At 30.9% G+C, this 16,219-nt stretch overlaps 2 protein-coding genes across 2 annotated transcripts in view; one reads left to right on the top strand and one right to left on the bottom strand.

Moving 5' to 3' along the window:
- LOC119831257 (eukaryotic translation initiation factor 2 subunit 3-like) overlaps nucleotides 1-672 on the bottom strand; it is a 1,782-nt gene extending 1,110 nt beyond the window's left edge. The window contains exons 1-2 of the mRNA XM_038354551.1: nucleotides 645-672; nucleotides 241-488 (exon numbers count right to left, since the gene is read on the bottom strand). Of these exons, the coding sequence (XP_038210479.1) occupies nucleotides 241-488; nucleotides 645-672 (276 nt within the window). The remainder of the gene's footprint in view (nucleotides 1-240; nucleotides 489-644) is intronic.
- Nucleotides 1-15,874, top strand: part of LOC119831045 (elongation of very long chain fatty acids protein 7-like) — a 28,583-nt gene extending 12,709 nt beyond the window's left edge. Inside the window, exons 2-6 of the mRNA XM_038354271.1 lie at nucleotides 9,607-9,755; nucleotides 12,216-12,406; nucleotides 12,755-12,835; nucleotides 14,165-14,464; nucleotides 14,729-15,874. Coding sequence (XP_038210199.1) covers nucleotides 9,695-9,755; nucleotides 12,216-12,406; nucleotides 12,755-12,835; nucleotides 14,165-14,464; nucleotides 14,729-15,013 — 918 coding nt within the window. The 5' untranslated portion in view covers nucleotides 9,607-9,694 and the 3' untranslated portion in view covers nucleotides 15,014-15,874. The remainder of the gene's footprint in view (nucleotides 1-9,606; nucleotides 9,756-12,215; nucleotides 12,407-12,754; nucleotides 12,836-14,164; nucleotides 14,465-14,728) is intronic.
- Nucleotides 15,875-16,219: the final 345 nt, after the last annotated feature.

Consider the following 16,219-nt stretch of genomic DNA (forward strand, 5'->3'; position numbering starts at 1 on the left):
TGCTCGTTGGGGTATACAGGTCCTAGAATGGCGACCACGAACCGGCCGGCGCGCTGTTGGACGCCCTCCCACAAGGTGATCGGATGATATAGTTAGAAATTAGAATAGCTGGACGCAGATGGATGAACAAAGCCAAGGACCGGAAATTGTGGCACATTTTGGGGGAGGCCTATGTCCAGCAGTGGACTAATTCGGGCTGAATGGATGGATGGATGGAACAATTACGTTCCAATACCGAACCAACAACTCACCAGCGATCAACAAAAGCGCGGCGTCCATGACAGCGGCTCCGTTCAACATAGTAGCCATAAGAATGTCGTGCCCGGGGCAGTCCACAAAGCTGACATGTCTCACAAGCTGGAAGCGCCCCGTGCACGCGGGCCGCAAGCACGGGAAGTTGTCGTCCTTGGACGAACCGCCCGATATGAAACTGGTCGGTCTGGGGCATTTTGGGTTGTCGCATTTGTAGATTTTCGCGTTCGCGTAACCTGCAAATGTTGATTCGTCATTACACCGTACACGTCTATAGAATGGGTGATAGGACTAAATAATTTCGTTTAATTAAATAAAATTTAGAAAATAGTAGCACCCTACTGTGTTCCGTTGAGTGAGGGTTGAGCCGGAGGCCCATATCCGTTTCTGACCCTTCCTAGTACTTTCCTCATCAATCATTTTTTTATCCCATTTCATTGAAAGTTGGCAATCCATTCGAAGATTCGAAAGGTCTGCAAATGTTTATAGGCGGTGGTAGTGCTTGCCATCAGGCGACCTGGCGATCAGGCTTACCACCAGCAACGATTAAAAACATATCCGTTTAATTGAGGTTGTGAAGACTTATTCATGAGAGATTTAGGGAAATGGCCGCCTTTCAGTTAGGAACGACAAAAATAAATAAAACAAACACAAACTTATAAATTTTACCAGTTTTAAAAATAAATATTTATTTTTATTAACTAAACTTACCTTAACCTTAAATATTTTTATAATACTTATAAAGTGCTTTTTTATGAAATACTATGCTTTGTGTAACATAAATAAATAATTCTGGTATAAATTTTGGTAAAAAGAAATAAAACGCAATTGTTGTATACATATGCAATATTAAGCAAAGTTGTTTTTTGACTAAAATATACATAATATGCAAATAATTAACATAATGAAAGAACTACAGTCAAAATCTGTTATAATGACATCAAAGGGACTTCTCATATTTAGTCGTAAAAACCGATTGTCGTAACAGCCGATGATGTTGAGAAATTTTTTTTGAAAGAATAGAAAAAATTTGATCACGAGGCAGGATTCGAACCTGCGTATCTTGCCTAACCGTAGCAACCGTCTCGTGTCACAGTTTTCGTTGCCATAGTCCTCTGAAACGGTTTGACCGATTCTTATGCAATTTTGTGTGCATATCGGGTATGTTTGAGAATCGGCTAACATCTATTTTTCATACCTCTAAATGATCAGAGTAAGGCAGAACAGCGTTTGCCGGGTGCAGCTAGTTTAACTATAAAACCAAACGTCACATAGTCGATAACATTTCCGTAACAAATCAATAATATTTTTTTTTATTTTTATTAAGTAGCTTGCCATGATTATAAATTGACCTATTGATAATGACTTGTAAGATTGCTTTGAATTATTAATAAAATTCATTTCAATATGGGGTCCATTAAAAATATAGGTCTACGAGTATGGATTACGTCATGATGCATCTATAAAAAATCATTGACGTGTTATATAATTTATAATAGATTAGCTACAACAACTTTTCGATATAAGGTGCTTAATATACATCAAAAAGGTTTCTATTAGAAACAATGTGTTAATTAATTGAGTAATAAATAAATGTAATACGACGATGATACACATATAGGTAATGTTCTATAAGTACCAAGGTACAAAAGTGATCGCAACCTTATCTCACAGAACAAAATCGTACAAAAGATTTTCATCTACATAAAAACAAAAGCCATTGCATTTCATTGGTGAAAAAGTATAGAGAAATATATGAAAAATATATAAACTACATTCATGTATTTCGGAGAGTCTTAAATCACCATTTGCACCCTTCGTATCTTTCCTGTACAATTTTCTTAATTCAGTGTATCGAAATGAAAAATATATGTTATATTTCGATAAACATGACTTAAAATAGTGTTCATTGTACAATCATAAAATCCCGGTAAATTTGACCGTGCGTGCTTATTATAGTATTATTTTATCTGTGGTAAGTGGTGGTATATAATGTGTAAAATATGGATATATTTTACAGATTATCTAGATGCTTACTAGTACAAAATCGTACAAGTAGGCCATTGGGTTAAGAAGAATTAATGTGTACACTGCTCGCTAGGTGCGCTTTTTGTACTACTCAAGGCTCGGTTTTAACGCAATAGTATACCGATTCGTATAAATAACTAGATTTACTACTCATCTTAAAAAGCATACTTAATTAATTTTACAAAAAAAAATTATCAAGAATAAGCATCAGTGTTTTGTCAAATGTGAGAAATTACCATTAAAAAATATATTTCTAGCTGTAAATACTAGATTATCAAAAAATGTGGCTAACATTTTTTTTTGTGTGTGAATTTTAATCGATGAATTTATTTAAAACAAGCCCATAATCAATTTATTACATCGTTTTAGTATTCTTTTATTCAAGCTTACTTATTATTCCTTAGAGACTATTAATGATAATTTCATACAAAACACAATCCACGAAAACTAACCAAGAGCAATTTGTACAACGTTACATCAAATAAAATAACAACGTAGTAAGAATATTATGGGCCGAAAGTTAAGTACAGCTGTTAGGTAATATGTGCTCTTCCTCTCTTCTTCGATAAAATAATTTGGAGCTTTTTCTCGTTTTTACTACCGCATTATATTGCTTGCGACTGCTATGCAAATAGGTAATGTCAGAAAAAAACTATATATATCTACATTAGGTCATTGAAGTTTTCATTATCTTTACTATTATCCGATAGATTCTTAAAATGTTTATGACTCGATAATTGACGTATAATTTCGAATTGTGTTCTTTTTTTAACCTTTATCTAATTGAGAAAATCATATGTATTGATTTGCAATCGATTTTATGTTATAAATTTATATATTCAGTACGTTATTATAGCCTTGTATGTTATTTACACTCATTTATTGTAATAATTGTATTCGTGACCAATTATTCACTTTATAAAGTATTGAAAATAATTTAACATATTGTATATATTTAACAAAACGTTATGTTTAGTAAACAGTAAACATAGGATTGATTGGAAATATTAATTGTATGTATGGTACATACAATGCTTTGCGGTCAGCCCCGGCTCCGCCCGTTGTATATATAGAGAATAATGTAATAAATATATATCATAAAAATTCAAAACTTCACTATAAAGATACATTCATATTAATTATTATTATTTATTTTTTATTTAATATTTAAGAAATTTATTCGGTATAAAATATTTTCTGTTATAATAACTCAACTACATAAAAGAGCTATTCAACGCTTTATAAAACACACATTAATCATTCTTAGAATTTTATAAACTCATTTAGTAAGAATTAAATATTTTCCAATATGCTTATTTATCTACGATAGAATTGAATAACACGCGTAATTTTAATGTAAAGTTAAAAAAAACATTATAAAAACAAAAAAATATGTACGTTTTTTAACACGAGAAAGATTTCCGACGTATCAGGTCAATAACCACAACAATTTCAAATAACGAACGAACCACTTAATGTGAAAACATAGGGCGCCTTGCATACACGACCACAGCCTATTATTATATGAACCGACCGCATACATTGACATGTACTTCTAATTTCCAACTCCCGTGTTTCAAAGTAACGTATGAATATAAATAATAAGTATACTTTCTACATTCCGGACACTATGAACCCGTTAGACTAGATGTATGCTCAGACTTTAGTTTTGGGGGAGAGTTTAAGAAAATCATCATCATCAGCCCATACACGTTTCCACTGCTGGGAAACAGGCCTCCTATAAGGATTCAGGCCACAATCCACCACGCTAGCCAAGTGCGGGTTGGCAGATGTCACATGTTGCCGAACTTTTGATTTTCGGACATGCCGGTTTCCTCACGATGTTTTCCTTCACCGTTTTAAGCACTGGTGACGTTATCCACATGTGCAGATAAATTGAAAAATCAATTTATTTCCTGCACACTCGCCCGGTCTCGAACCCCGACTTCAATTTTGAAGTTCAAGGTTCTCAACACTGAGCCACCACCGCTTTTAAGCTTAAGAAAGTAAACGCAAAAATCACATGAGAAATTTGGCAAATGAACGGATCAACATAATCGATTTTAATGGTATACCGCCTAGTATTTTCATAAATCATAAAACTTTATGATGACTATCTATAAAAGTGTGAGAGTTACAACCGAGTGTGTAACTTACGTGTGAAAAAATATATGCCCTATACCCCAATAACCACCTACTAAATGGTTTTTATTGCTACATAATTCTTTATTACTTTTTTATATTTATAAATCACTAAAGTGTTTATACGCATAACGTATACTCTGCTAAAAAGGCGTATATATAAAAATAAAAACGATAAACAATTTTTTTTCTATCGATATAAGCCTACCTTTCAAACTACACAGATAACATAGAAATTTTCAATCGAGGGCGAGCATGTTATGTAAAAGCTATTGCAACTGGTTTTCATCCACATAACGTCGATAATATTTAATTTATTTGTGTATTAATTTCGTAGGCTAACGCACAGTAGATATGTAACAAGGTCATTATGTTACATAATTATTTAATGATATGGAAAATGGCTATATTATCACAGCAATCGAATTCATAATATATTGAGTAGGACATATTTAAGCGATTAGCGGTCCAACCCGGCTTCGTCCGTAGTACATATACTATTGCTTATAGCTTTTTTTCAACAAATGGGCTATCTAACACTGAAATAATTTTTCAAATCGGACAGGTTGTTCTCGAGATTAGTGCGTTCAAACAAACAAACTCTTCAGCTTTATAATATTAATATACATAAACAATTAAATAACGTTAATGTGTTTATCTTTTTGTAAAATTTTTACGTACAATAGATTTATTTTATTATAAATTAAAATATAAAAAACAGATATAGACTCTTAAAGGTTATTTTACGTATATTTAGTCTTTTTACTTTTTTAAACCCCTCTTTATCATGGGATAAAACTAAAGTCTAAGTACGCCTGTAATCCACAGCATCATGAATAAATATATAAAGCTTGTATGAATCACATATTTTTTTACATTTATATACAAACTGCGTTATCTTATACCTTTAAACGAGCAATTCTTGTGTATATATATATATATATATACATATATATATATTTGGAATCTCGGAATCGGCTCCAACGATTTTCATGAAATTTAGTATACAGGGGGTTTCGGGGGCGATAAATCGATCTAGCTAGGAATTTTTTTTAGAAAATATCATATTCGTGTTTTATTCGTGTTTTTTTTTTCCTGACATCTATTGGTGAATAATAATACTATTTTGCTTCGTAGATAGCTGGACAACTGAAATAACACATAGGCACTTTTTATACCGATATTCCTACGGGATACGGACTTACGCGGTTACAACCGCGGGTCACAGCTAGTAAGTTTTAAATTGACGTTATACTCGATTCGCTACGTGTGGCAACTTTTCATATAACTGAAGGCTCAAATTATATGTATTCTTGCTCACTAAAACACTAAGTAATTCATAATGTGAAGCAAGGAAGCTAATATACAGCGTGGCCACTATAAGGAAAGGTCGTCATTGTAAAGTCATTAGGTTTTTGCTCAGTCGGTTGAACCGGGTGATGAAACCTTCCTGTTTTCAAACACTCAAGAATCACTTGTACTGTGTTACGACTGATGTAGGCTCGAGTTACTGGATCAGTTAAACAGCAGTAGAGCTATACCCCAGTTTTGTCGTTGTTATACAAAGTCTCTTTAATCTATATATGTACCACATGTAAACTACAATATTACGCTGAAGAATTTGTTAGTTAAAACGCGTCACATCAGGCACTAAAGGACCGATTTCAAAAATTCTATGACTGTTGCATATATACATAAGCCTTGAGTGCTATAAATAGGCTATATAAGTTGAATATATAACAAAGCAGCATACCATATTTTCGTTTCTTTTATCAATTAATAACTATTTTATTGTAGCATTGTATAATGCAAAATCAATGACAGGAATTAAAGCGCAGTCATATTTGTACTTACTCAGTCAAGTATGCGATTAAATGTCTAAAAAAGTGCAAGTTCACCATATTTGTTGTAATGATATTTAATGTTTTAGAATAAAGAGATAGAAAGATAAAGAGATAGAGAAGCATTTATTTCATGAAACAACACAACACAAACATAAAATGAGAAAAATGTTTTATAAATAAAGGTAAAATATGGTTTAGTTATAATTATAAATTTCACATTGCTATCAAATGCATAAAATTATAACAGAAATTTATAAGCTTATTCATACAAAAGGACGCATCTTTTGTAATCGACTACCAATGTAGGGATTTCCGAACGGCCCTCTTTGGTCCGAGGTATTTAGGACAGCTAGCGAACCGAGACTGTGTCGAAAGATCATGTTAATAAGCAAATATGACCTTTAAGAGTTGATGCTTAAAGTGCATTCTTGATGCAAATATTGAATGAGCAGCCACCAGTGCACAAGATCTCCTGTCTAAAGAGTGGACTAGTCATTGCAGTTGTAACCAAGCTGTGGTAAGGCTCTCAGTAAATGGATAGCGTTTTAAACTATACGGTGTCAGAATGAATGAATGTTGCGAAAAATGTGTACAATGCATTCAGAGATAATGTTTAGACTTGAATACAATGAGACATTATTTAATGTTCTGCGGAAAATCGATACGCAATTCATATAATGTAACCTTCTTCAGATGCTAGTAAAGGGAAAAGAGGAATAATTATGAAAATAATAAAAGTGACTTATCTATGACGCTACATTTAATTACTTCAGTTGTTAAGATTATTAAATTGCATGAAATGTTATCATAGCTAATGCACTGATTGTAATAATTAGTAACATGTTTTCGCAATATTTCATATTACGGCCGACAGAATCGTTATATTTTGAAATTGCGACGCAACGAAAGGATCTCGGCATTTATAAATCGTTGCAAATTCACGATTTACGCGTGATTTGTGTTTCCAATAACGTTTGTGTCGATTCATTTACTGATAATTTATTATTTATGATCATTTTAAACGTAACATCCAATATGGGAAAATTACTGCAATCGTCATAAATAGCCATATATGTAAAATTTTAAATGTATATGATCATTAAATGTTCAAACTTTTATATACTTAATGGTAAAATGCAAAGTTATGTACCGATTTATGTCAAAGACATAAATTCACTCTTAGAGACCTACAATTAAAAAAAAACATAACATGTGTCTTATCTTACTGCACTCATATGAGAATTAATACGATTTAATTACATAATCGAGCACAATAAACATTGTTGTTTGTAACGTAACGTGTTAATGCCCTTGACTTCCGTAAAAAAACTCGTTTCATAAGCTTACAGAAAATATTCAAGGCCGCGAGAAGCAAGAGTAAACTCCTTTATGCTTAGTGAAAGTGAAACATTTTTGAGAAAGGCATACACGTTTTGGTCTTGGTCTTCTTGAATTTTTGACAATCCGGAATATTAGTTGTAGGATGATTTGATATTTCGAATTATCGCGACAATTCTCAGAATTTTACGAAAACACAGATAATTAGACAATGGTGATTATGATTTTAATTTTTTCTAAAAAAAGTTTGTGTTTTTTTTTGAGAAAAGCGTGATGCCTATATAAGATTACGAAGAGAATCATGTTACATGTTAATGAATATATAACTCACAAATAGGGTATTTATAATTTATAAAACACATTATCATAGCTAATGTTTCAAATATTCTAGGTTACTAAATAAATATAAATTAAATTAAAAAATAAAAATATTAACGATAATCCCTTTTCCGAGCCGATTGGGATGAAACTCGGTACAGAGACTCAAGAGAGGACGTAGGATAGGTAGTTAATAACCCGAAAATACCAAAACAACCTCCCAAAGCCAATATTTTGCGTACAGTTATTATTTACTACTTTACTTTGCACAAATGTAGATTTTCATTTTTGAATACTTCACAATTATAAACTAGCATAATTAATCAACAATACTAATATAGATTTTTTTTCTTAAAAAAAAATAAGCTAAGATTTACATATTATAGTGTATTAATTATTCAGAATAATTTAAATATTTGTGACAAAATAATGATATTTCCTAAAAATGTTCTTTATTGTAATTATAAGGTAACAGCTAGTGCTTACTGTATTAATTATTTATTAAACCTAATAAATAAAATGAGACCGATATCTTAATACCTAGTGACTTCCTAAAACATACCAAAATTTACACGTACGTAACAAAATACAAGAAAAGAAATAATTCTTCAAATATGAACCATATAAGGTTTATTTTTATTTAGTAACCGATCACTCTTATCTCTTAAGGGCCTTAAAAAAAATCTACGGTTCGAAACCGTTATTATTCCTCACTATAACAATAATAAATTAAAATTTGCCATCAATATAGAGCCAAATCGTACATAAACGACCTCTGTTTAATATTACATACAAACAAAAAAATAAATTGACCGTATATAGTTCTGTACAGTTTTGAAATAAACATAATGAATGATGTTTATTAATAGGTTTATTGTCTTAATAAAATCATGACGTAAAAACGTAGCACCCCACCGCGCCGCCCTTGTTCATTGGGAGTTTCAAAATGGCGGACGAGTAGGGACAAAAAGGGTCGGAAAATGAAAAGCTCAGTTGCGGCAAAACACTACTGTGAAGTAGTTGTGATTTAAATATATTTTTTGTATAAATAAGAGGAAGTGATAAGAACGCTCTACCTGCACATTTAAATTCACTCGTTTCTTTAAATCAATAAGATATCTGTGTGTGTAATAATTTTACATAAAACGTAAACGACATAAAAGTAAGTTATTTTTTAAAGTAAGATTAAATTGGTTGGTCTTTTAACAAAACAGTTCTCACTGATAATTGTTAACCGAAATCTGAATATAGGAGATAGATTGGATAAATGATAAAAATATGCTTACTCACTAAATTTTAAATTATTTTATCTTATTCTAGCGATAAAGTACTCTAAATTCTTTACATGAATTTAAAATAGAACATAATGTATATTACAAACAATGTATAATAGATTTAGAATTTTTAAGTTTGCGACAATTTTTTTACGTATGAAATAATAACTTTCATGACAAAACGAGTACTTATTTTAAAAAATACTAATTCATAGACCGGTTGATTTATTTTTATTCAAAGGCATTTTTATACTTAACAGTAAAGAAAATTTGATATAGCACAGTGTTAACAAAATTAGATATAGTACAGAGTTACATTTATACATTTTACAATGACATTACAATTTTGTTTCTTAACTGCATTTAATACTTTCAATATTGTTTAACAAATTTATTTTTATTGTTCACAGAGTCCACATAGAGTTCCTTTCAAAATAAGATGCAGAAAAGTCTCTTATGACGCAAGAGTAGAAACAAAAAATTAATAATACAGCAGCGATGGCGCTGTCAAACAGTTCATTTGCGAAGACCTACCAACGGCTATTCGTGGACTTAGCTGGTGAGTATTTTTATTTCATTATAAGTATTTGTTTTTTGTAGTAATTAATATGGCTTAATTATTCTTTATTCCGCTGAATACGAAACAAAAATATTTGATAAACATTTTTCTTAATTTAATTAAAGTTTTTTTTTCGTTAAATAAAAAAATTGCGTTTGAATGTGTCACTTAAAAATTAAAATGCTCTGGTTTTTCAATCGAGAATTTATAACAGTTTTAAAATATAAATGTTAAGGACATTAATTTAGTGTCAATTTACCAAAAATGGCAACAAAAATATTTTTCTTTATAAGTAGTTACCTTAATAGGCAATAATTACAATAAAACTAAAATGTTTCATTTATAATACATTCGATACCTTTTTATCATGAATTGGTAGATTCATGTTAATATCCTTAGGTCAAGTACGTTTCGTGTTAAATAAATTCGTCCTAAATTTATTAATAATTATAATATATCAAATACATTTCATTAACTTTTTATTAGATAAACACAATTATGGTAAGTTTTAAGGCCAATTTAAATTACAGCCGTTATAATAATAACACATAATTAACACTGTTGAATCACTTTTTCTAGCTTCGGGGAACATTTATAAAAAGCATACTCTTAATATTAATTGCTCCAAAAATATGTACTAACTGTAACCCGAAACAACTTTCAATTTATTTTTGCATTTGTAAAAGTTACGTACCTTATAGTAAAAAAATTACCGTAATAGTAGTAAAAAGGTACTTGCTGCTTATCCCTATCCCCTAAAAGATAATGATAATGATAATCTAAATGATAATCCCCTAAATAATAAGTAATCCTTTTTTTCTTAACCGCAACACCTCCCCCTATCATATTCAACCGATTGGGATAATTTATATGTATAAATACATGTGTATTATAATGTAATACTTCCTCTAGAACCACTGTATTTCTTAAAAAAAAAACATAAAATCCGTTGTATTTTTATGATCGCAGCATACATAGGGACAGACAGCTCTAAGCGACTTTTTTATACTATGTAGTGATATGAAATAGGTTCTTTATTTCCATAAAAAATAGTGCTAAGAAAAACTCTAAAAATTTCGCTAACAATCTAAGTACTATATTCAAGTGCCTAATCTATAATATGCTGTATAAATTACCTTTCAAGCACATACCAACAATGAAAAATAGTGTGAATTGTTAATTTATAATTTTAATTAGGTAATAAGCTATTTAGTGACGTCTTAAATAGCACTAGCGGTTAATATAATCAACCTCGGCAATGGAAAATGCGTAGAACATGTATAATGCATGTGGGAATTAGTCGCACATTTGTTTGTGTATGTCATTTCGTATGTTTAACACGCATACGTAATGTAATCAAAACTTTTTTGCAATACATGCAATTTCATGACCTTTATTTGTTTAATTGGTCGTTGTTTTTAAACAAAATTAAAGTAATTACAATATTATACGGTACATATATATATAATAACAAAGGATTTTCCATCTAAACCTTTCATACGTGATTTTGATTTCAGAATTACACTTCAGAATTACTGCAAATGTATTTCTTAACTAGCTGTGCCCGCGACTTGGTTTACGAGTGCGTAGGTTCAATTCGTTCAATTAAATTACGTTCTTAAAAGTTTTATATATAAGTCGCCGAGAATTTATATCTGTATAATAAAAAAGGTTCAACAAAATCCGTCCCGTAGTTATGGCATGAAAGCCAGACAACAAACTGACAGACAAAAATTACTCTAGGGTTCGTTTTTAATTTCTTTATATCCCCACTAGGATGTTATAAACAATTTTCAAAGTACTTAACAATCGGAAATAAACTAATAGCAGAACCAAATTCAAATACTTAAAAAATTTTGTATTTACGTATTTGCCACTGGGAAACCTATCTACATAATATACTGCAATGTTAAAACAAGCTAAAGTCGAAAATAAGTTTTATTAAATAAATAATAAATACAATAAGTTTATTTCTCAACCATATACACACATACAAACAATTAAGCCAAGGCAATATATTTAATATTTATAACAATTATTTAAATAGCGTTACTTTGATTGGTATTATAACTATGACCTTAGTTTCTATTCAGGACCGAAATTAAGAGGATTTCGATTCTTTTTTTATGGACAAAACCGACAAGAACAATAATATCCTATAGATAGATAATCAAAAGCCGAAAATTCCAAAACAACATGGAGCCTCTTTGCTGGTTTTACCTTTGATTTTTTTTACTACATCAATTTAATTATTCACTCGATTTATCCATCTTGATTCAAACTGTGTGCACTTTTCTAGGACAATAAAATAATTTCACGGGTTCGTCTTATGACCCTGATTAGGATCGCCAGAATTAAATAATATCCTTACGTTTACTCTTTATAAGAGCAAGTGATACGTTTTACTTCTCTTTTTAGTATTTTATATTATTTATATTATGTTATTTTTCTATTTTCCAGATCCCAGAACAAACGATTGGTTCCTAATCAAGAGCCCCGTGCCAGGTCTAACGATATTGGGACTATACCTATATTTCACATTAAAATGGGGACCGCGGTATATGGCAGACAAGAAACCGCTACAGTTACAGAAAACATTAGTCGTGTACAACTTTATACAAGTCCTAGTTAGCATCTGGTTGTTTTACGAGGTTTGTACACATTTTGATGATGTTATTGCTCAAAATTTAATAATCTAAGGCTCTGTTACACACGTTTACAATGCAGGACATTTTAAACCATTGACAAATGGTTGTTTTCAGATTTTGAGGAACTATAGAGATTTAGAAACCTTATACTGAGCCTTAATATCAAGAGCTGTTTCGTTACAAAGAAGTTTCTCCAATAATGCTATATTAAGGTGTTTAACTACATCATTACGTAATAAATTAAATATTGCAAAATTAGAGAAATGTTTAACGCCAAACATCGATGTAGATGGGATAAATATGTATTCGGTATAGGTACCTAATATAATAAAATTTAAAAAATATTTTCAGGGCCTCGACGCGGGATGGTTGAGGACTTACAGTTGGAAATGTCAACCAGTTGACTTCTCTTGGTCACCAGAGGCAATGCGGGTAAGAATATCTAATTAAATACCAGACATCACCCCAATTTTACTATAAATATTATCATGTAAGCTACACCTGAAGAATTTATAAATAAATTAATTTGATGCTTATTACATCGTCTTCAAACATTTAATTTTACGTCTGACAGCTAACGCTGATATAAGTGCTTTATTGTAAACTTAAAAAACAAGATTTCGAAGATCTACAAAGGCATGTTTATAAAAAAGGGGATTTCTTCATATAAGAACGCATATCCAGTACTCTACATGCAAATAAGCAGTCGTGTATTGGAATTTGGAGTGTAATTCCATTTATAACAATGATAATTGGTCACTTGACCCAGTCTTACTTTTGAAACATCCAGGATGCACTCGCATAATATTGCATTATACTGCGTCTACGTCCGATTAGCACAATCACGATTTATGATTCGATACAATTGCAATAATAACACAATGGCTTTAGATTCCTTTTCTATTCAAAGAAGACGTATTGACTGTTAACTCCATAAACTGCAACAAAGATATAACCTACATCCACAGATAATAGATCTAATTCCCTAGTAGGGTAGTAAAGGAAATTTTTCCCCATTACAAAGCTGAGTTTAAAGACCATTACACTGAGTGTACCAGGAGGAAAATCGGGGCGAACAGTTAGTTTTTATTATAATGGTATTGAAATGATTGTATATGATTGGTATGAAACGCAAAGGATATAAAGCATTAACTTTTCTATCATACAAACAAAGACATGGTAAATAATGATTTAACGAGTCATATAACAAGTAATTGAATCTTGTTATATTTTATATTCATAAACGAATCATATTACTCAACGATATAAAGTTAACTCATAAAGTGTGACTATACCTATTGTTCGTTCAAAATAATAATCACGGTTTACTGATTTATAGTCTACTAGCTGCGCCCCGCGATTTCACCCGCGTAAGTCTGTATCCCGTAGGAATATCGGCATAAAAAGTAAGCCTATCTGTTATTCCATTTGTCCAGCTACCTACGCACCAAATTTCATTGCAATAGGTCCAGTAGTTTTTGCGTGAAAGAGTAACAAACATAAACACATCCTCACAAACTTTCGCATTTGTAATATTAGTAGGATAGTAGGAAGTAGGAAGTAGGATAGGATAGGATGTAGGATAGTATAGGATTTCAACAAGAATTATCTGATTGTAGTATCTTCGTAAAAAATCGACAAAAAAACATCTTTTTCACGTTTCTATGTTTTTCCAAACGTAAATAGTATGTAAATCTGTTTTAATGTAATTTTGTTCATAGAAATAATTAATATATACCTAATACATTTGTGATATTTCAGGTAGCACGAGGTGTCTACATATACTTCCTCGCGAAAATGACTGAACTTCTCGACACGGTGTTCTTCGTGATAAGGAAAAAAGATCGACAAGTTACATTCCTCCACTTGTACCATCACACAGTGATGCCGATGATATCGTGGGGCGCCACTAAGTATTACCCCGGCGGTCATGGAACACTGATTGGTGTGATCAACTCATTCGTACACATCATTATGTACACTTACTACTTGTTGGCAGCCATGGGCCCGCAGTACCAGAAGTTCTTGTTCTGGAAACGTCACATTACTACGCTTCAAATGGTATGTCGGCTATCTGAACTTTCATTTGTTTCAGATCTCTATAATGCAGTTTAATTTGATATTACATGTTTTTTATTACCTTAGTAATTCTTAGAAACAGATTAATCATACTTAACTACAATCACCAGTACCGCTCATAATGATGGCCACTTCACATTCACTTCATAAAGAGACCAATAATTACTTCTAATTTAATGACCACGAGAGCAAGTAATTTATGAGAATGTTAAATCGTATCTCAGTAATTTAATGTTAATGTTTCAGCTTCAATTCTGCATCGCATTCCTTCACTCGTCTCAGTTATTATTCTACGATTGCGGCTACCCAAGATGGTCTGTTGTCTTCACGCTTCCCAACTCCATATTCTTCTACTACCTGTTTTACGATTTCTATTACAAGGCGTATGGCAAACCTGAGAGCAAAAAGAAAATAGCCAATGGCAACGCAGTAACGGATTGCAAGACAAACGGTGTTACCAGTCACAAAACAAATGGCGTCGTCGCGAACGGTACCTCAAATGGGAAAGCATACACAAATAAAGACGAATAATCGAATACTGTTGTATTTGACAGAAAATATTATAAAAGCAATACGACACAATAATATACATAATATTGTAAATAATTATTTAAGATTTGGAGGAAAGAAAGAATATGATTGTACATTTACGAATAGATTAACGATTTTATCTCGCTCAGGATAAAATAAGAAAGGGAATAGTGAATTAACATACAAATATTTTTTTTTAAGTAGGGACAGTCATTTAATGTTAGCGGTACTTTTAATGTCATAGGATATTTTTTATTGGTTTTAGATGCCAACAATCAAATATTTCACATCAACTCAACGAATAATATAAGAAAACTATTTATTTTTAAATAAATACTTTTCTATACATTATTCTTAAAAAGAGTTGATGATTCATTAACTGTACATAAATTAGACTTAATTCAGTCTTTTGCTCAATTTTAATTTTATTTTCTATCATTACTTATAATGGACTTTTGGTGCTTATAATATTATGTAAATCTAGCTTATTCTCCCCTAAATACTTTATTTTTATACTAATAACAACATGTTATTCCTTGCCTTATATGTAACTTTTTTACTGTTTTTATATGATGTGATGTCTTCCAAATTATAGTTCGTAATTGTTCACTGTTCACAAACGATAACGTTGTTACCTTAATGTTTAACTAAAATTAAAGCGACGAGTTACTTTTTATCAAAGAAGCCTTATCGAATATACCATGTATATATAACATTGTAATAAAAAACGGAAAATATGTTATAATTAACTCAATCAATTTTTCCAATGTTGTGTCGGATCATAGGCCGAAATAGTTTGCTTTTAACAAAATTGTAATGGGACATATTATACGAAGACTTAAGTAAATTGATATACAATTACAAATTAGTTTTATTTTTATTAAACATCTCCTTATCATTGTTTTACGGTTTCCTGATTAAACAATTTATCATATATTTTTTGTTTTATTTCGTTGTTTTAAGACCTAAAAGAATAATTTCATTCGTAAATCTGTATATATTTTTTATTTATACCGTTCCACATAAGAGGTATTTATTTATATTTATTAAAACTTTTTACTTTTTACAAATTAAAAAAGCCAAAAAATAACATAGATACTATCTTATATTTAAAAATCTATGGGTAGGTAGGAAGGTATGGGTTATCTTATTATTATGGAAAATCAACAAGAAGCTACGAATTCATTTTTATTGCTGGTTTAAATT

This window comes from Zerene cesonia, chromosome 13 (assembly GCF_012273895.1).
Source record: "Zerene cesonia ecotype Mississippi chromosome 13, Zerene_cesonia_1.1, whole genome shotgun sequence".
In the NCBI taxonomy this organism is placed as follows: Eukaryota; Metazoa; Arthropoda; class Insecta; order Lepidoptera; family Pieridae; genus Zerene; species Zerene cesonia.